This window comes from Bombina bombina, chromosome 1 (genome assembly GCF_027579735.1).
Source record: "Bombina bombina isolate aBomBom1 chromosome 1, aBomBom1.pri, whole genome shotgun sequence".
In the NCBI taxonomy this organism is placed as follows: domain Eukaryota; kingdom Metazoa; phylum Chordata; class Amphibia; order Anura; family Bombinatoridae; genus Bombina; species Bombina bombina.
The window spans coordinates 455,077,506-455,098,908 of NC_069499.1; the positions used below are offsets into that span (position 1 = coordinate 455,077,506).

A 21,403-nucleotide genomic window follows, 5' to 3' on the forward strand; every position below is an offset into this window, starting at 1 on the left:
AATACATTTATTAACCCCTATCCTGCCCCCCACTACACCGCCGCCACTGTAATACATTTATTAACCCCTAAACCTAAGTCTAACACTAACCCTAACACCCCACTAACTTAAATATTAATTGAATAAATCTAAATAATATTTATATTATGAACTAAATTAATCCTATTTAAAACTAAATACTTACCTTTAAAATAAACCCTAATATAGCTACAATATAAATAATAATTATATTGTAGCTATCTTAGGATTTATATTTATTTTACAGGCATCTTTCAATTTATTTTAACTAGGTACAATAGCTATTAAATAGTTATTAACTATTTAATAGCTTACCTAGCTAAAATAAAGAGAAATGTACCTGTAAAATAAAAACTAACCTAAGTTACAATTACACCTAACACTACACTATCATTAAATAAATTATTCCTATTTAAAACTAAATACTTACCTGTAAAATAAACCCTAAGATAGCTACAATATAAATAATAATTATATTGTAGCTATCTTAGGATTTATATTTATTTGACAGGTAACTTTGTATTTATTTTAGCTAGTTAGAATAGTTATTAAATAGTTATTAACTATTTAATAACTACCTAGCTAAAAGAAATACAAAATCACATGTAAAATAAATCCTAACCTAAGTTACAATTAAACCTAACACTACACTATCATTAAATAAATTAAATAAATTACCTACAAATAACTACAATTAAATACAATTACATAAACTAACTAAAGTACAAAAAATAAAAAAAACTAAGTTACAAAAAATAAAAAAAATAGGTTACAAACATTTTAAAAATATTACAATTTTAAGCTACTTACACCTAATCTAAACCCCCTAATAAAATAACAAACCCCCCCAAAATAAAAAAATTGCCCTACCCTATTCTAAATTAAAAAAGTTCAAAGCTCTTTTACCTTACCAGCCCTTAAAAGGGCCATTTGTGGGGCATGTCCCAAAGAATTCAGCTCTTTTGCCTGTAAAAGAAAAATACAACCCCCCCCAACATTAAAACCCACCACCCACATACCCCTAATCTAACCCAAACCCCCCTTAAAATAACCTAACGCTAAACCCCTGAAGATCATCCTACCTTTAGTCGTCTTCACTCAGCCGAGCCACCGATGGAACTGAAGAGGAGACCCGGACTGACAGAAGTGATCCTCCAAGCGGCGCTGAAGAAATCTTCCATCCGATGAAGTGATCCTCCAAGCGGCGCTGAAAAAGTGTTCCATCCGGGCGATGTCATCTTCCAAGAGGCGCTGAAGAAGTCTTCTATCCGGGTGATGTCATCTTCCAAGCCGTGTCTTGAATCTTCATCCCGCTGACGCGGAACATCCTTCTTTACCGACGGACTACCGATGAATGAAGGCTCCTTTAAGGGACGTCATCCAAGATAGCGTCCCTTCAATTCCGATTGGCTGATAGGATTCTAATCAGCCAATCGGAATTAAGGTAGGAAAAATCTGATTGGCTGATTGAATCAGCCAATCAGATTCAAGTTCAATCCGATTGGCTGATCCAATCAGCCAATCAGATTGAGCTCGCATTTTATTGGCTGATCGAAACAGCCAATAGAATGCGAGCTCAATCTGATTGGCTGATTGGATCAGCCAATCGGATTGAACTTGAATCTGATTGGCTGATTGGATCAGCCAATCGGATTGAACTTGAATCTGATTGGCTGATTCAATCAGCCAATCAGATTTTTCCTACCTTAATTCCGATTGGCTGATAGAATCCTATCAGCCAATCGGAATTGAAGGGACGCCATCTTGGATGACGTCCCTTAAAGGAGCCTTCATTCGTCGGTAGTCCGTCAGTAAAGAAGGATGTTCCGCGTCGGCGGGATGAAGATTCTAGACCCGGCTTGGAAGATGACATCGCCCGGATAGAAGACTTCTTCAGCGCCTCTTGGAAGATGACATCGCCCGGATGGAAGACTTTTTCAGCGCCGCTTGGAGGATCACTTCATCGGATGGAAGATTTCTTCAGCGCCGCTTGGAGGATCACTTCTGCCGGTCCGGGTCTCCTCTTCAGTTCCATCGGTGGCTCGGCTGAGTGAAGACGACTAAAGGTAGGATGATCTTCAGGGGATTAGTGTTAGGTTATTTTAAGGGGGGTTTGGGTTAGATTAGGGGTATGTGGGTGGTGGGTTTTAATGTTGGGGGGGGGTTGTATTTTTCTTTTACAGGCAAAAGAGCTGAATTCTTTGGGGCATGCCCCACAAATGGCCCTTTTAAGGGCTGGTAAGGTAAAAGAGCTTTGAATTTTTTTAATTTAGAATAGGGTAGGGCATTTTTTTATTTTGGGGGGGTTTGTTATTTTATTAGGGGGCTTAGATTAGGTGTAAGTAGCTTAAAATTGTTGTAATATTTTTAAAATGTTTGTAACCTATTTTTTTTATTTTTTGTAACTTAGCTTTTTTTATTTTTTGTACTTTAGTTAGTTTATGTAATTGTATTTAATTGTAGTTATTTGTAGGTAATTTATTTAATTTATTTAATGATAGTGTAGTGTTAGGTTTAATTGTAACTTAGGTTAGGATTTATTTTACAGGTAATTTTGTATTTCTTTTAGCTAGGTAGTTATTAAATAGTTAATAACTATTTAATAACTATTCTAACTAGCTAAAATAAATACAAAGTTACCTGTAAAATAAAAATAAATCCTAACATAGCTACAATATAATTATTATTTATATTGTAGCTATATTAGGGTTTATTTTAAAGGTAAGTATTTAGTTTTAAATAGGAATAATTTATTAAAGTATAGTGTAGTGTTAGGTGTAATTGTAACTTGGGTTAGGATTTATTTTACAGGTAAATTTCTCTTTATTTTAGCTAGATAGCTATTAAATAGTTAATAACTATTTAATAGCTATTGTACCTAGTTAAAATAAATTGAAATTTGCCTGTAAAATAAAAATAAATCCTAAGATAGCTACAATATAATTATTATTTATATTGTAGCTATATTAGGGTTTATTTTAAAGGTAAGTATTTAGTTTTAAATAGGATTAATTTAGTTCATAATAGAAATATTATTTAGATTTATTTAATTAATATTTAAGTTAGGGGGGTGTTAGGGTTAGTGTTAGACTTTGGTTTAGGGGTTGATAAATTTATTACAGTGGCGGCGGTGTAGTGGGGGGCAGGATAGGGGTTAATAAATTTATTATAGGTGGCGACGGTGTAGGGGGGGCAGGATAGGGGTTAATAGGTATAATGTAGGTGGCAGCGGTGTCCGGGAGCGGCGGTTTAGTGGTTAATACATTTACCAGAGTTGCGGCAGGGTCTAGGAGCGGCGGTTTAGGGGTTAATACATTTATCAGAGTTGCGGGAGGGTCTAGGAGCGGCGGTTTAGGGGTTAATAACTTTATTTAGTTGCGGAGGGCTCCGGGGGCGCCGGTATAGGGGGTAGAACAGTGCAGTTTAGTGTGAGTGCTTAGTGACAGGCTAGCAATAAAGCTGGGAAAAAGCCGAAGAGCAGCGAGATCGGATGAGTGATAACTCTCACAGTCCGCTGCTCATCGCCCCGCAGCTTTTTGACAGCTTTATTTGATAACTTAGGCAAAATTTTTCAGGTCCGCGGCGGCGATGTTAGGCGAGCTTAGGTGGGCGTATTGGGCCGGCGAAGGCAGGAAAGTTGACACGTTGATAACTACCCCCCAATATTTTCAAAAAATAAAGCAAGTAAGCTGTATCTCGCATTAATATTAGTACCATAGTTTTGGCTTTAGCATTGGTTAAAAACTTTCTTAGTGCAAAAATAAATATGTTTATTAAAATGTAACAACGAAAAAATACTGCAATGGATATCTTTTTTTTTTTTTTTACTTTTTTTTGAGACTAATGTTTCAAGATAAACAAACAACTTTCAGTCAAAATAGCTCAGAAATACAAAGTTATAAGCATGTAAAAAAATATAAACACAGAATGCCCAATCAAAATTATACTATAACTTCTTTACTATGCAGCCATAATACAGACATTTTTAAAGGAATACCGTTCATTGCATTAGTAGCCTAAATGTATACTGAGCTGGACACCAATAACATTGATACTTTACCATAATTCTCCCTAATACCTCCACAGTGATATATTACTACTATTATTTATATTTTATTTATATATTATTTTATATTATACTATATATTCTTTCCACTGAATATTATTTATAAACTGGATTATTTTTATTTAAAGTATATATTTTTTTAATTTGTACATTTTGATTGTTCTATTATATGCTTATTTTTCTCATTGTTTAGTTTCCTTTTCATGAATTTGGCACCTTACATTTCTTTTATTCAATGCTAATTAGTTTTTTGTTTTTATGTTTGTTTTTTGTTTATTTTGGTTACGTCTTATTTTTCAGACCCCTCTTATTGAAAACCAAATCCCGCTCCGTCAAGCTAAAACCATTACAGAAGTAATGGGATGTCGACAAGTGGTTAAGGTGCATACTAATATCAAAATCTAGTTGTTCAAATAGTATAGGGATATATAATTTTAAAAACATATATAACTAATGCAAATTTGTACTAAATTCTGGCACAGCAGTTCTAATACGCAAGATTAAGTTTATTAAATTGTGAAATCTAATTTGCCAGAGTTGCACAAATGTTGTTTTAGTTCATAGATCTTGTTATGTAGAATCAGAAAGTAAAATGTTGAATATATTTTTTCAAATTGTTTTCGCTCATACAGTGTACTCATCAATATTTTACTTTCAGCTGGAAGAATTCTTTATTTAAGATGACCATGGATAACATTTTTTATTTAAATCAATATTTAAAGGTTCCGTCAGAGCGAATTCTTAGAGCAGGAAAGACTTTGCGCAATTCACTCTTGTCCAGGGCACCTCACATGATAAGGGATAGAAAATATCATCTTAAAACATACAGGTGAGTTATTGGAAATGTACATATTTAAAAGTAATAATGTAGTTCAAAAGAATGGCGTATTGTAATGAACTTCTAACTTAAGGTTCAATGATTTTGGCAAGATGTCTGTGCAACATTCTGCGTTATGAGTACAGTACACAGAGGGCTAGATCACAAGTAAGTGCAGGTCGCAATAAGCAATATTGTGACCACGCTAAATTGGAAAAGAGATGGGGGGAGAGAGAGCAAAAGAGATGGGGGAGAGAGGGAGCAAAAGAGGGGGAGGGAGAGAGAGCGCAAAACATAGGGGGAGAGAGAGTGCAAAAAAAGGGGGAGAGAGCGCATAAAGAGAGGTGGGAGAGAGAGAGCAAAAGAAAGGGGGAGAGAGAGCAAAAGAAAGGGGGGATAGAGAGAGCAAAAGAGAGGGGGGAGAGAGAGAGAGTACATGGGCTTTAGGACTAGTATATTATAATGTGTTTTACTATGTATTTAATCTAAACATTTTACATTCTAAGCTTTGTCGCTTAAACCAAAATGTTCTTAGTATTTTTATATTAATATATATTTATATATATGTGTGTAAATTTATACAGTATATTCTTATATATTCATATAGATATATAGGTATAGATTTTACAACAAAAAAATCAGATATAGCTAGAAATATATATTTAAAACAAAAATATATATGTCATGTAATCAGACCCATAATGAGTAAGTGAGCAAATAGATTCAGTTAAAGAGATATACAGTGGTAGCTGTGACAGTTTAGACTTTTGAATGGGGAGAATGAAATGAAAGATTCATAAAATTCAACAGTATTCAGGGGCAGTACAGGTATATATTATATTAATACACATAGAAATATAAAGTGGATTATCTGCCTTACGGCTAGATTACGAGTTTTGCGGTATGAGTGAAAAAGCAGCGTTATGGCTCTTTTTCACTACCACTGGTATTTCGAGTCTTGCAGGTTTATGGGGAACCACACACTTTTTTGGCCGTAACGCAACGTAATTACCACAGCTTTTAAAAAGTCCTTTTTCAATGGGACTTCCATAGCGCCAGTATTACGAGTCTGCCTGGGAGGCCAAAAAGTGAGCGGAACACCCTATACCGCCAAGATCCATACAGTAAACTGAAAGTCAGTAGTTATGAGTTTTACGCTACAAAGCTGTAGCATAAAACTCATAACTAAAGTGTTAAAAAGTACACTAACACACATAAACTACCTATTAACCCCTAAACCGAGGCCCTCCCGCATCACAAACACTAAAATAAAATTATTAACCCCTAATCTGCCGCTCCGGGCAATGCCCCCACTAGAATAAACATAATAACCCCTAAACCATCGCAATCCTGCCTCGCAAACACTAGTTAAATATTATCAACCCTTAATCTGCCGCCCCTAACATTGCCACAACCTACATTACAGTTATTAACCCCTAATCTGCTGCCCCCGATGTCACCGCCACTATACTAAATAAAAAATCCTATCATTACCTAAATAATTCCTATTTAAAACTACTTACTTATAAAATAAACCCTAAGCTAGCTACAATATAACTAATAGTTACATTGTATCTAGCTTAGGTTTTATTTTTATTTTACAGGCAAGTTTGTATTTATTTTAACTAGGTAGATTAGTTATTAAATAGTTATTATCTATTTACTAGCTACCTAGCTAAAATAAATACAAATTTACATGTAAAATAAAACCTAACCTGAGTTACACTAACACCTAACCTTACACTACAATTAATTTAATTAAATTACATTAATTAAATACAATTACCTAAATTACAAAAAACCCCCACTAAATTACATAAAATAAAAAACAAATTATCAGATATTTAAACTAATTACACCTAATCTAATAGCCCTATCAAAATAAAAAAGCCCCCCCAAAATTAAAAAAACCCTAGCCTAAACTTCCAATAACCCTTAAAAGGGCCTTTTGCCCCAAAGAAATCAGCTCTTTTACATGTAAAAAAAAATACAAACACCCCCCAACAGTAAAACCCACCTCCCACACAACCAAACCCCCAAAATAAAAACCTAACTAAAAAAACCTAAGCTCCCCATTGCCCTGAAAAGGGCATTTGGATGAGCGTTGCCCTTAAAAGGGCATTTAGCTCTATTGCTGCTCAAACCCTAACCTAAAAATAAAACCCACCCAATAAACCCTTAAAAAAAAACCTAACACTAACACCTGAAGATCCACTTACAGTTTTGAAGAGCCGACATCCATCCTCAACGAAGCCGGGAGAAGTCCTCAAAGAAGCAGTAAGAAGACATCAACGAAGCCAGGAGAAGTCTTCATCCAAGCCGGCAGAAGTGGTCCTCCAGACTGGCAGAAGTCTATCAGCCAATCGGAATTAAAGGTGAAAAATCCTATTGGCTGTTGCAATCAGCCCAAAGGATTGAGCTTTCATCCTATTGGCTGATCCAGTCAGCCAATATGATTAAGCTCGCGTTCTATCAGCCAATAGGAATTAAAGGTGAAAAAAATCCTATTGGCTGTTGCAATCAGCCAAAGGATTGAGCTTTCATCCTTTTGGCTGATCCAATCAGCCAATTGGATTGAGCTCACATTCTATTGGCTGATTGGAACAGCCAATAGAATGCAATCTCAATCCTATTGGCTGATTGCAACAGACAATAGGATTTTTTCAACCTTAATTCCGATTGGCTGATAGAAATCTATCAGCCAATCGGAATCTAAGGGACGCCATCTTGGATGACGTCATTTAAAGAGAAACCTCATTTGGAAGAAGACATTGATTGAAGAGGATGCTCTGCGCCGGATGTCTTGAAGATGGACCCGCTCTGCGCCAGATGGATGAAGATAGAAGATGTTGTCTGGATGAAGACTTCTGCCCGGTTGGATGAAGACTTCTGCCTGGTTGGATGAAGACTTCTGCCGCTTCGTTGAGGACTTCTGCCGGCTTCATTGAGGATCGATGTCGGGTCTTCAAAAACTGTAAGTGGATCTTCGGGGGTTAGTGTTAGGCTTTTTTAAGGGTTTATTGGGTGGTTTTATTTTTAGATTAGGGTTTTGGGCGGAAAAAGAGCTAAATGCCCTTTTTAGGTAGGATTATATTTGGGGGGTTGGTTGTGTGGGTGGTGGGTTTTACTGTGGGGGTGTTTGTATTTTTTTTTTTTACAGGTAGAAGAGCTGATTTCTTTGGGTCAATGCCCTGCAAAAGGCCCTTTTAAGGCCTATTGGTAGTTTAGTTTAGGCTAGGGTTTTTTTTATTTGGGGGGGGGGGGCTTTTTCTTTTGATAGGGCTTTTAGATTAAGTGTAATTAGTTTAAATATCTGATGATCTGATGATTTCTTTTTTTATTTTGTGTAATTTAGTGTTTTTTTGTAAATTAGTTCATTGTATTTAATTTATGTAATTGATTTAGTTGTAGTGTAAGGTTAGGTGTTAGTGTAAGACAGGTTAGGTTTTATTTTACAGGTAAATTTGTATTTATTTTAGCTAGGTAATTAGTAAATAGTTAATAACTATTTAATAACTATTCTACCTAGTTAAAATAAATACAAACTTAGCTGTGAAATAAAAATAAAACCTAAGCTAGATACAATGTAACTATTAGTTATATTGTAGCTATCTTAGGGTTTATTTTACAGGTAAGTATTTAGTTATAAATAGGAATTATTTAGTTATTAATAGTAGGTTTTATTTAGATTTATTTTAATTACATTAAACTTAGTGGGTGTTAGGGTTAGGGTTAGACTTAGGGTTAGGTTTAGGGGTTAATAAATTTAGTATAGTTGGGGGTGGCAGATTAGGGGTTAATAAGTGTAGGTAGGTTGCGGCGACATTGGGGGTGGGAAATTAGGGGTTAATAACATTATGTAGGTGTCGGCGATGTTGGGGGCAGCAAATTAGGGGTTAATAAGTATAATGTAGGTGTCGGCGATGTTGGGGGCAGCAGATTAGGGGTTAATAAGTATAATGTAGGTGTCGTCGATGTCGGGGGCGGCAGATTAGGGGTTTAATAAGTATAATGTCATGTCGGCGATGTCGGGGGCGGCAGATTAGGGGTTAATAAGTGTAAGATGAAGGGTGTTTAGACTCGGGGGTTCATGTTAGGGTGTTAGGTGTAAACATAAATTTTGTTTCCCCATAGGAATCAATGGGGCTGCGTTACGGAGCTTTACGCTGCTTTTTTGCAGGTGTTAAGCTTTTTTTCAGCCGGCTCTCCCCAATGATGTCTATGGGGAAATTGTGCACGAGCACGTAAAACCAGCTTACCGCAGCTTTCAGCAGCGCTGGTATTGGAGTGTGGTATGGAGCTCAATTTTGCTCTACGCTCACTTTTTGCCTGCTAACGCCGGGTTTTTGCAAACCTGTAATACCAGCGCTGTAGGGAAGTTAGCGGTGACAATAACTTGCAAGTTATTACCGAGCAGCTCTTACCGCAAAACTCGTAATCTAGCCAATAGTTTTTTAGAGTTTTTCTCAGCTTTTCTGATCTTATCATCTTCTTCACATGGTCAATTACACAGTACAATTGTACTAGAAAATCAGTAGTGGGTGTATGTGGTAGTACCTGATAAGAAACAGTAAGTCATGGTTGGTATTCCAAACAGAGTAGTTTTACTAGTCCAAGTCATACACAGAGTAACAGTCCAGAACAAAATAGGCTTTACCAAACCAGTGCACTATCATGTAGCAAATCCAGGCACAAGAAATTGTAGGGCAAATCCAAAAGTCAAAGTCCAAGTCAGATCAAACACAGGATCATCAAGTAGGAATAATGATCAAAATTATAGTCCAATGACAATTCAGATAAAATACAGGAATACACAGGGACAGATAATCACACTGATGTAGCAGGATAAACCCAAAAAATACAGAAAGACAAAATGATGCTATTTTATAAAAGAAAAAATGCACAGAAGGATGATGCATCAAAATTGATGCAGCAAGTAAAGAAAAATAGTGCAAAGTTGGTAAACAAAGTTATGTTAAACCCAGAAAAAAAGATGAGATTAATGTAACTGATCTCAGCAAATGGGTTTATGGACAGGGAACCTAAGTTTAACATCCAAGGGTGGAGACAAGGAAGGTGGAATCAAGTTAGTGCCCATTAAAGGGACACTGAACCCAATTTTTTTCTTTCGTGATTCAGATAGAGCAGGTAATTTTAAGCAACTTTCTAATTTACTCCTATTATAAATTTTTCATTTTTTCTTTATTTGAAAAAGAAGGCATCTAAGCTAAGGAGCCAGCCAATTGTTGGTTCAGTACCATGGACAGCACTTGTTAATTGGTGCTGTCCAATCAGCAAGGACAACCCAGGTTGTTCACCAAAAATGGGCTGGCATCTAAACTTACATTCTTGCTTTTCAAATAAAGATACCAATAGAATGAAGAAAATTTGATAGTAGGAGTAAATTAGAAAGTTGCTTAAAATTGCATGCTCTATCTGAATCACAAAAGAGAAAAATGGGGTTCAGTGTCCCTTTAAGTTGAAATAAAAATCTTTTTTTTTATCTTTTTATAACTGAATAATGAAAGATTTTCAAACTGACAGATAATCTTACAATTTAAGAATAATTTATTCCATAAAAATTACTGTAAAACGTTGCAGGGAAACAACTCAAGAATCAAAATTTGACTTGTGGGTTAGGAAAAACATTTGCTTTAAAAGATATTTGTGCGTTGCCAGACTTGAATACGTTTTTCAATTAAATATTGAAAACATTTTCCCCTTGCCAGTTCTCATTTGCTTAAACAACATAGCTTGGCAGAAACCATCTTTTGCTCATTGTTCATTTATCAAAATAATTCTAAACCATGTGACACTGGTGTTGGCTGTATGCATGACAAGACACTTCTGTTATTAAACAACAGGGATGACAATAATCAGAGTTGTATTCTTGCAGAATCCTTATATCTTTGTAGTATTTGAATGTAGCCAAAATATTAGAATTTAGGTATCTGAATCTTAATTAAATTAGATTAAATTTGCAGCAAGAAAAGAAGGCCTTTGGATGAGATAGGTTGTTTATGCTTTTCTGTTTGTTTTTTTAAAATAGTATTTATCCCATGTTCATAATGCCAACACACAAAGCAGGAGATGATTCAGATCTTTGAAGTAATGTCAAGTATTCAACACATGCAAACATACTTTACCCTCCCTCTCCCATTTTATTTTCAATTTCTGCTTGGAAAGGGCTTATTTTTTCAGAGTTCTTCAATACACAGCCTTGACTTTCTCAATTCTATTCATAGCCATTACAATAGTTGTACCTTGCTTCCTGCTGCAGAGTTTATTTGGCACAGATCTTTCTTACATACCTTACCTATTCATGCTGGGCTTTGAGGTCACTTAATGATGCTAAAGCTGTAGTCTTTCTCCTTCTTGTTTAGCAAAGCAATGTTTCTTGGTTTTAACAACAAGGCATGGAGGTGGACATCCTCAATTAAGACCCTGACTCTATGCAACAGGACCCCGATAAACTTTAAAATGCACATTGACAACTTTATGCAAAGCTCCTGGTAGTCAGGTAAAGCTTTTTCTCCCGACTCCCTTTGCGTTGCTCAGGTGGTATTTATTAATAATATGTATATAAAACTGCCAGAAACTAGCCTCCTTTCTCTTCTACTAAGTTATAAAGTTCTCTACCCCATGGACATCCAACTACTTATTCCAACTTTTACACAAGGGGATATTACGAAGCCTCAATAATTTTACTCTATGCAAGGGTAGTTCTAGGATTCCTCTATTAAAACCTGTATATTGATGTACTCTCTCTCCGCTACAGAAAAAAATGTGTAGAGCAGCAGTGAGTGGGAAGGAGGGAGGGGGGAGGAGGTGAAAGCAGGGAGAGGGGGCTCCTATAGTGGAAAGGGGGGTAGAGGGTGGGAAAGCAGGTAGGGTAATGAGGGGGGGCAGCTACACTACAGAAAAGAAATGTGTGTTTTCTCTCTCACCCCCTCTCTCTTTTGCTCTCTCTCCCCCTCTCTTTTGCGCTCTCTCTCCCCCTCTCTTTTACGCACTCTCCCCCCCTTCTTTTGCGCTCTCTCTCCCCCCTCTTTTGCGTGCTCTCTCTCCCTCTCTTTTGCGCTCTCTCTCTCCCCCTCTCTTTTGTGCTCTCTCTTCCCCCTCTTTTTTGCGCTCTCTCTCCCCCCTCTCTTTTGCTCCCTCTCTCCCCCTCTCTTTTGCTTTCTCTCCCCCCTCTCTTTTGCTCTCTCTCTCCCCCTCTCTTTTACTCTCTCTCAACCCCTTTTCTTTTGCGTTCTCTCTCTCTTTTGCGTTTTCTCTCTCCCCCTCTCTTTTGCGCTCTCTTTCTCCCCCTCTCTTTTGCGCTCTCTCCCCCTCTTTTTTGCTCTCCCCCTCTTTTGCTGTCTCTCTCCCCCTCTTTTGCTCTCTGTCTTCCCCCTCTCATTTGCTCTCTCTCTTGCCCCTCTTGTTTGCTCTCTCTCCTCTCGTTTGCTCTCTCTCTCCTCTCTTTTGCTCTCTCTCTCCTCTCTTTTGCTGTCTCTCTCACCCTCTCTTTTGTGCTCTCTCCCCCTCTCTTTTGTGCTCTCTCCCCCCATCTCTTTTGTGCTCTCTCCCCCTCTCTTTTGCGTTGTCTCTCGCTCCACCTCTCTTTTGCTCTCTCTCTCCCCCCTCTCTTTTGCTCCCTCTCTCTCCCCCTCTTTTGCTCTCTCTCCCCCTCTCTTTTGCTCTCTCTCCCCCTCTCTTTTGCTCTCTCTCCCCCTCTCTTTTGCGCTCTCTCCCCCTCTCTTTTGTGCTCTCTCTCCCCCCTCTCTTTTACGCACTCTCTCTCTCCCCCCTCTTTTGCGCTCTCTCTCCCCCCTCTTTTGCGTGCTCTCTTCCCCTTTCTTTTGCGCTCTCTCTCTCCCCCTCTCTTTTGTGCTCTCTCTTCCCCCTCTTTTTTGCGCTCTCTCTCCCCCCTCTATTTTGCTCCCTCTCTCCCCCTCTCTTTTGCTTTCTCTCCCCCCTCTCTTTTGCTCTCTCTCCCCCTCTCTTTTGCGCTCTCTCTCCCCCCTCTCTTTTACTCTCTCTCAACCCCTTTTCTTTTGCGTTCTCTCTCTCTCTTTTGCGTTCTCTCTCCCCCTCTCTTTTGCGCTCTCTTTCTCCCCCTCTTTTTTGCTCTCTCTCCCCCTCTTTTGCTGTCTCTCTCCCTCTCTTTTGCTCTCTCCCCCTCTTTTGCTCTCTCTCTTCCCCCTCTCGTTTGCTCTCTCTCCTCTTGTTTGCTCTCTCCTCTCTTTTGCTCTCTCATCCTCTCTTTTGTGCTCTCTCCCCCCTCTCTGTTGTGCTCTCTCCCCCCTCTCTTTTGTGCTCTCTACCCTCTCTTTTGTGCTCTCTACCCTCTCTTTTGTGCTCTCTCCCCCCTCTCTTTTGTGCTCTCTCCCCCCTCTCTTTTGTGCTCTCTCCCCCCTCTCTTTTGTGCTCTCTCCCCCTCGCTTTTGTGCTCTCTCCCCCATCTCTTTTGTGCTCTCTCCCCCTGTCTTTTGTGCTCTCTCCCCCTCTCTTTTGTGCTCTCTCCCCCTCTCTTTTGTGCTCTCTCCCCCCTCTTTTGCGCTCTCTCCCCCTCTATTTTACGCTCTCTCCCCTCTCTTTTGTTCTCTCTCCCCCCTCTCTTTTGCGCTCTCTCCCCCTCTCTTTTGTGCTCTCTCCCCCCTCTCTTTTGCGCTCTCTCCCCCTCTCTTTTGTGCTCTCTCCCCCCTCTCTTTTGCGCTCTCTCCCCCCTCTCTTTTGCGCTCTCTCCCCCCTCTCTTTTGCGCTTTCTCCCCCCTCTATTTTGCGCTCTCTCCCCCCTCTCGTTTGCGCTCTCCCCCCCCCTCTCTTTTGCTGTCTCTCTCCCCCTCTCTTTTGCTGTCTCTCTCCCCCCCTCTCTTTTGCTGTCTCTCTCCCTCCTCTCTTTTGCTGTCTCTCTCCCTCCTCTCTGTTGCTGTCTATCTCCCCCCTTTCTTTTGCTGTCTCTCTCCTCCTCTCTTTTACTGTCTCTCTCCCCCTCTCTTTTGCTGTCTCTCTCCCCCCCTCTCTTTTGCTGTCTCTCTCCCCCCTCTCTTTTGCTGTCTCTCTCCCCCTCTCTCTTTTGCTGTCTCTCTCCCCCTCTCTCTTTTGCTGTCTCTCTCCCCCTCTCTCTTTTGCTGTCTCTCTCTCGCTCTTTCTATCCCCCCTCTTCTGCTCTCTCTATCCCCCCTCTTTAGAGCTCTCTGTCTCTCGGCACGTTGCACCAGCCGGCCACGCCCACTCCGCACCCGCCCGGCCACGACCACTCCACCACACGACACCAGGCCAGTTGGAAGGCCAGGTGTGTTTGTCCTCGTGTGTTTGTCCTCGTGCGCAGTCTCTACTGCGCATGACAGCTTCGGACAAACACACTTGGCCTTTAATTATATAGGATGTAATTTTATTATAATAGTTAGGGTAGGTTAGTTATTAATTTAATATAGTTTAATGTAATTGTAGTATAATAGTTAGGGTTGGTTAATTATTAATTTAATATAGTTTAATGTAATTGTAGTATAATAGTTAGGGTAGGTTAATTATTTGTTTAATATAGTTTAATTTAAATCTATAATGTATTATAAGATGGGGATGAGTTAATATTTATTGTACAGTTAGCGGGTTGTTAGGTTTAGGGATTAATAGGTTAATTTAGTTTATGGCGATGTGGGGGGCTGGCGGTTTAGGGGTTAATACATTTATTTAGTTGCGGTGGGCTCCAGGAGCGGCAGTATAGGGGTTAATAACTTTATGTAGGTGGCGGCGGTATAGGGGGTGGCAGATTAGGGGTTAATAAGTATAATGTAGGTGGCGGCGGAGTAGGGGGCAGCAGATTAGGGGTTAATAAGTATAATGTAGGCTGCGGCAGATTAGGGGTTAATAAGTATAATGTAGGTGGTGGTGGGCTTCGGGAACAGCGGTTTAGGAGTTAATAACATTATTTAGTTGCGGCAGGGTCCGGGAGTGGCGGGATAGGGGTTAAACAGTCTAGTATAGTGTGGGTGTTTAGTGACAGTATACAAATAAAGCTGGGATAAAGCCGAAGATCAGCGAGATCGATGACTGTTAGTTAACAACAGTCCGCTGCTTATCGCCCCGTACTTGGTGCGCGGCTTTTTGACAGCTTTTTTGTTAAATATGGAGAGCGTATTCAGGTCCGCGGCCGCGATGTTAGGCGATCTTAGGCGAGCATATTGGTGCCGGCGAATGCAGCACAGTTGACGGCTTGATAAATAGGCCCCTACTTATGATCTATTTGCCCTACCCTTGTTCAAATTTGCCGTACCACTGTCCAAATACCCCACTATCTATTTGCCCTACCTAAAAAATAGTGTGCATCTTACCTGTGTACCAGTCTCCCCACACTGCTGCAGGGGTGGAAGAAGCCACTGAAGACAAACACTGTGGCCAGATGTAAATAACTATAGAAACAAGCAACACAAGCTAGTAGCAGCATGAGTTTTTTCCAAGGGTTAGTTCATGATCAGCCTGGCTGTAAGTTCTCACAAGAATATAAGTTTTAATAAAAAAATATATTGCTGTAATCAAGGAGTTGAATCAGCACTGCCAGTGTACTTTGCAGCAGTGACTTTAACCCCTTGACTACAAATAACAACTACAGCACAGTAATTGTAATAAGAACAGTTCCGATCTCTGCTTCTGTTAGCCTTCCATTTTGAGAGTGCTTGTCCGTGTCATTATAACAGAAAAATCACCAGAGAGTATGCAGGTCAAAAGCAGCATAGGTTTACAATTAGAGGGGTACACCATTATGCCACTGAGGCCACTGCTTCAGACTGACTCAAAGAAGGGTGCAGGTTTGCTAGAGTCTCCTTGCAGTGTGGGAGAGACCGATTGCACAGTAAAAAAAACCCAATGTATACAGCCACTTAAGTTTTGAGGCAGACAAGCTCCCTAGAAGACCAGCAGGAACATCGCAACTGCAACCTCTGCAACCACTTAAGTTATGCCCCTGCTTGGAAGGGTTAAAAAGTGCATATACAGTTCCTGAAAAGACCAATGTAAAATTATCAGTTTCTCTGGTTTTACCATTTATAGGTACAGTATGTGTTTTAGTAAAATTAACATTTCTTTCCTATGGCATGGAGAGTTCACGAATCATTCCAATTACTAGGGGGGTATTCACTCCTGGCCAGAAGGAGAAGGCAAAGGACACCCCAGAAGAGCTGTTACGTGTCATTTCCCTTACCCATAACCCCCAGTCATTCTCTTTGCCTTGATCACAAGATGATGGTGAAGAAGGTGTCTGAAGATTTTAATCCTTTAAATGGGTACTTTTCCCTGCAAACAAGGATTAGGGGCTATGCTGTGTCCATGTCAAGAGTAATGGTGTCTTTTAGCATTTAGAAGGAGGCGAGGGGGTCCTTGCTTTATTTCTAACATTATGCTACCCCTATATAGAAAACCAGAGTCAGTTACTCTGAATTTTCTTTTCTACAGGTCCTTGACAGATGTTTGCATATTGGGTTCTCCGAAGAGAGAAGCGCTCTACCAGGAACGAACAGCTCATTAGCTAGTTCTATGGCGATTTACCACCCGAAGCAGCCTCTTTTAGACCAGTGTGCTTTTCACAGAGGAAAACTTTCCTGAAGTATATCAGTCTGATCCCGCCATGCAAGGTCAGTCCAGCCCCGAAATACCAGGCAATTCTCCTCTGAACAAGGAACATGACAACCCCAGACGATCGTTTCGACCTCCTATGGGCCTCGTCAGTGAGGTGCAGCCACATTCCTCTAGGCACACTGGGCAGGGAGTCCACGTCTGGTTCCCCCATCACCCATAGGGAGACCTCCCCAGGGTGATTTATAATTTGCATATTGGGTTCTCCGAAGAGAGAAGCGCTCTACCAGGAACGAACAACAGCTCATTAGCTAGTTCTATGGCGATTTACCACCCGGAAGCAGCCTCTTTTAGACCAGTGTGTTTTTCACAGAGGAAAAATTTCTTGAAGTATATCAGTCTGATCCCGCCATGTAAGGTCAGTCCAGCCCCGAAATACCAGGCAATTCTCCTCTGAACAAGGAACATGACAACCCCAGACGATCGTTTCGGCCTCCTATGGGCCTCGTCAGTGAGGTGCAGCCACATTCCTCTAGGCACACTGGGCAGGGAGTCCACGTCTGGTTTCCCCTTGACAGATGTTGCTGAATCAGTCACACCTAAGAGGCTGTCCCTGCCCTGCAGCCGGATCAACAGAAAAGTGCTCTTGCCTTCTAGGTTCTGAGGGCTGCACTTTAGAGGATAGTCCTCAGTGGATCTCTGCATGGGACTTGCATAATTCCTATACATGGGATTTACTTTGTGAGCAGTGTGTGTGGACAGGCACTTTAAATGTGAAACTTTATTAGGAAGGGGATTAATGTATGCAAGTCCAGCCTTACGTTGAGGCTAACTCATGGCTGGACTCGTTGGGCAAACAGGGTTGTTCCCTACTTAAAGGGACATTAAACACCTAATATATGTAGTAATTATGCTTTGTTTTTAGCATATTACTTAATCATTTACATGTTAATACAGATCGTTTTGTGATCTCACCTTCCTATGCATATTTGTAAACTTCATAATATTGCCAGGAAACCACCGCCTACAGAATGCGGTGAGCGCCGCCATATTGTAACGCACGTTACAATATGACGAAGAGTCACGTGACCAGCGCCCCCGCATCCACTAATGCGCATGCGTACTAAAATAAATAGTCTCCAACTCTCTGCACTGAATCTATGAAGCTCGCTCTCAGCAAATGTGTGAGCGAGCTTCATAGAATCAGTGTAGCTATTTACTTGACAGCGGTGTTATAGAGGATCGGCTTGGCATCGATCTAATGTGTTATTGAAGTACTTTGCTTACATTCAATAACAATGGCAGCAACCGCTAGAAAAAGAAGACAATGAAATGAATTGTGTCTTTACTTATGCTGGAGAGCCCATCCATCCGCGCTCACAGCAATATGAAATATGACATCCGTTTAGTGCACATTACTTTCCCCATGTTTTACACGGATGCTGTGCTGAAGGGTTATACAGTGAAGTTAAAATAATAAATTAACAGGTAGGATAATATATTTATATTAAAACATATGCGGTTTGCTTTTTAAGAATAAAGCATACATTATAGATATAAAAAAACGTATACTTAATGACAAGTATTTCAGGTCCCTTTAAGAACTATTTCTTACTTGTCGGTTTAGTTTAATGGTCAGATCGACTGTTGTATAAACTGTATTTTATGGGGCTGTTAGTGGCGCTTATTTTGCGCCATTTTGCCAGCTCTGTGGCGCAGTAATCTTTACTGCGATCACGTGACCACTCTCCTGTCTTCCGCTTTCAGTTGCGGCTGGAGAGCAGAGTTGTGTGTTTCTTGTGAGATTTGATTGCGCTCACATGATATTTCGCTCCCCGGTCTGCCGGATAGTGCGGTGAAGAGCGGAGCTTAGTAAAAATTTGACAAGAAGGGGCATATTTATCAAGCTCCGAATGCAGGCTCGCCAGAAACAGCAGTTATGAAGCAGCAGTCACAAAGACCGCTGTTCCATAACCTGTCCGCCTGCTCTGAGCAGGCGGACAGACATCGCCGGAAATCAACCCGATCGAGTACGATCGGGTTGAATGACACCCCCTGCTGGCGGCCGATTGGCTGTGAGTCTGCAGGGGGCGGCGTTGCACCAGCAGATCTTGTGAGCTGCTGGTGCAATGCTGAATACAGCGAGCGTATTGCTCGCCGTACTCAGCGAGGTCTGTCGGATCTGATCCGCACTGTTGGATCAGGTCCGACAGACCTTGATAAATATGGGTCGAAGTTTATACTGAAAATTGAGTGACTTAGTTGTCAGTCAGAATGATTCCTGTACAAGTTTGGATAAAGCTGTTCTGGTTACTAGTGACAATCTCCTGGTCCCGGTGGGGTGAGTTACCTCAGCAAAGCTGAGGATATACAGGGAGTTCAGAATTATTAGGCAAGTTGTATTTTTGAGGATTAATTTTATTATTGAACAACAACCATGTTCTCAATGAACCCAAAAAACTCATTAATATCAAAGTAGTTTGTAGTTTGTTTTTAGTTTTAGCTATTTTAGGGGGATATCTGTGTGTGCAGGTGACTATTACTGTGCATAATTATTAGGCAACTTAACAAAAAACAAATATATACCCATTTCAATTATTTATTTTTACCAATATAACATCTCAACATTCACAAATATACATTTCTGACATTCAAAACAAAAACAAAACTGACCAATATAGCCACCTTTCTTTGCAAGGACACTCAAAAGCCTGCCATCCATGGATTCTGTCAGTGTTTTGATCTGTTCACCATCAACATTGCGTGCAGCAGCAACCACAGCCTCCCAGACACTGTTCAGAGAGGTGTACTGTTTTCCCTCCTTGTAAATCTCACATTTGATGATGGACCACAGGTTCTCAATGGGGTTCAGATCAGGTGAACAAGGAGGCCATGTCATTAGATTTTCTTCTTTTATACCCTTTCTTGCCAGCCACGCTGTGATGTACTTGGACGCGTGTGATGGAGCATTGTCCTGCATGAAAATCATGTTTTTCTTGAAGGATGCAGACTTCTTCCTGTACCACTGCTTGAAGAAGGTGTCTTCCAGAAACTGGCAGTAGGACTGGGAGTTGAGCTTGACTCCATCCTCAACCCGAAAAGGCCCCACAAGCTCATCTTTGATGATACCAGCCCAAACCAGTACTCCACCTCCACCTTGCTGGCGTCTGAGTCGGACTGGAGCTCTCTGCCCTTTACCAATCCAGCCACGGGCCCATCCATCTGGCCCATCAAGACACACTCTCATTTCATCAGTCCATAAAACCTTAGAAAAATCAGTCTTGAGATATTTCTTGGCCCAGTCTTGACGTTTCAGCTTGTGTGTCTTGTTCAGTGGTGGTCGTCTTTCAGCCTTTCTTACCTTGGCCATGTCTCTGAGTATTGCACACCTTGTGCTTTTGGGCACTCCAGTGATGTTGCAGCTCTGAAATATGGCCAAACTGGTGGCAAGTGGCGTCTTGGCAGCTGCACGCTTGACTTTTCTCAGTTCATGGGCAGTTATTTTGCGCCTTGGTTTTTCCACACGCTTCTTGCGACCCTGTTGACTATTTTGAATGAAACGCTTGATTGTTCGATGATCACGCTTCAGAAGCTTTGCAATTTTAAGAGTGCTGCATCCCTCTGCAAGATATCTCACTATTTATGACTTTTCTGAGCCTGTCAAGTCCTTCTTTTGACCCATTTTGCCAAAGGAAAGGAAGTTGCCTAATAATTATGCACACCTGATATAGGGTGTTGATGTCATTAGACCACACCCCTTCTCATTACAGAGATGCACATCACCTAATATGCTTAATTGGTAGTAGGCTTTCGAGCCTATACAGCTTGGAGTAAGACAACATGCATAAAGAGGATGATGTGGTCAAAATACTCATTTGCCTAATAATTCTGCACTCCCTGTAGAGGTGCTTAATATACAGTTACTTTTGAAAAGAGTGAATTATATCTCTATATTTGTTTTTTCCCTCAATCTTGATTATTGTTTCAATTCAGTAGGAATTAATTTTTTTGCTTTAATATAGACTCAGACCCAGATTTATCAGTTACTTTTGAAAAATGTTTGCTCTGTTTGTAGGCTTAAATTGTACCTCCTGTGCAATTTTGTTCTACATGTTTAAATAAGACTTTAAAGTTTAAAGACAAGATTTCCCCTCCTGAATCTGTCTCTCAGGATAATGTTGTCCATGCCATTCCTCTACTTTCCCCTCAAACGTCCCATACTGTTTCACAAGAAGTGCCCTGTGATTCCTCTTAACATCGTCCTGGGGGTGTTTATTTACCAGGGGATTTTGCTGCGCAGATAACATATTTCTGTTAAGAGTTCTGACTCTGTTAAGGCTGCGCTAGTCAGTCTTTCTAAATTACCTGATGAAGATGATTCCTCAGTGGCATCTGAGGGTGAGTTGTCAGATTCTGATATTGTAGTAAATAATTCTGCAGATTCAGAGAAGATTAATTTCAAATTTAAGTTAGAACACCTCTGGGTACTATTGAAGGAGGTTCTTGCTACTTTGTAAGAATCCGACGCGTCTGTCGCTGAGAATCCAAAGAAGTCTAGTAAACTTAGCAGGGTATATGATGTACCTTCATCTGTGGAAATGTTTCCTGTTCCAGACCGTATGGCAGATATCATAGCTCAGGAATGGGATAAACCAGGGATTCCTTTTTCCCCATCCCGTTTTTAAAAAGATGTTTCCTGTTGCTGATTCTATACGTGACTCGTGGCGCACAGTGCTCAAGCTAGACATCTCTACCCTTGCCAAGAGAACTACTATATATATATTGGAGATAGTTGTTCTTTCAAGGATCTCATTGATAAGAAGCTTGAGGCTTTTTTGAAGAAGATGTACATTCATCAGTGGTAGTCTGTTGCTAGTATTGCTACAGTTGTGGGGGCAGCATCTTATTGGTGTGATGACTTATCTGATCTAATCTCAGAGGAGACT

At 40.3% G+C, this 21,403-nt stretch overlaps 1 protein-coding gene across 1 annotated transcript in view; it reads left to right on the top strand.

Annotated features, from left to right (window-relative positions):
- Window positions 1-21,403, top strand: part of LOC128645442 (rap guanine nucleotide exchange factor 4-like) — a 388,555-nt gene that overhangs the window by 182,477 nt on the left and 184,675 nt on the right. Inside the window, exons 4-5 of the mRNA XM_053698451.1 lie at window positions 4,385-4,465; window positions 4,807-4,913. Coding sequence (XP_053554426.1) covers window positions 4,385-4,465; window positions 4,807-4,913 — 188 coding nt within the window. The remainder of the gene's footprint in view (window positions 1-4,384; window positions 4,466-4,806; window positions 4,914-21,403) is intronic.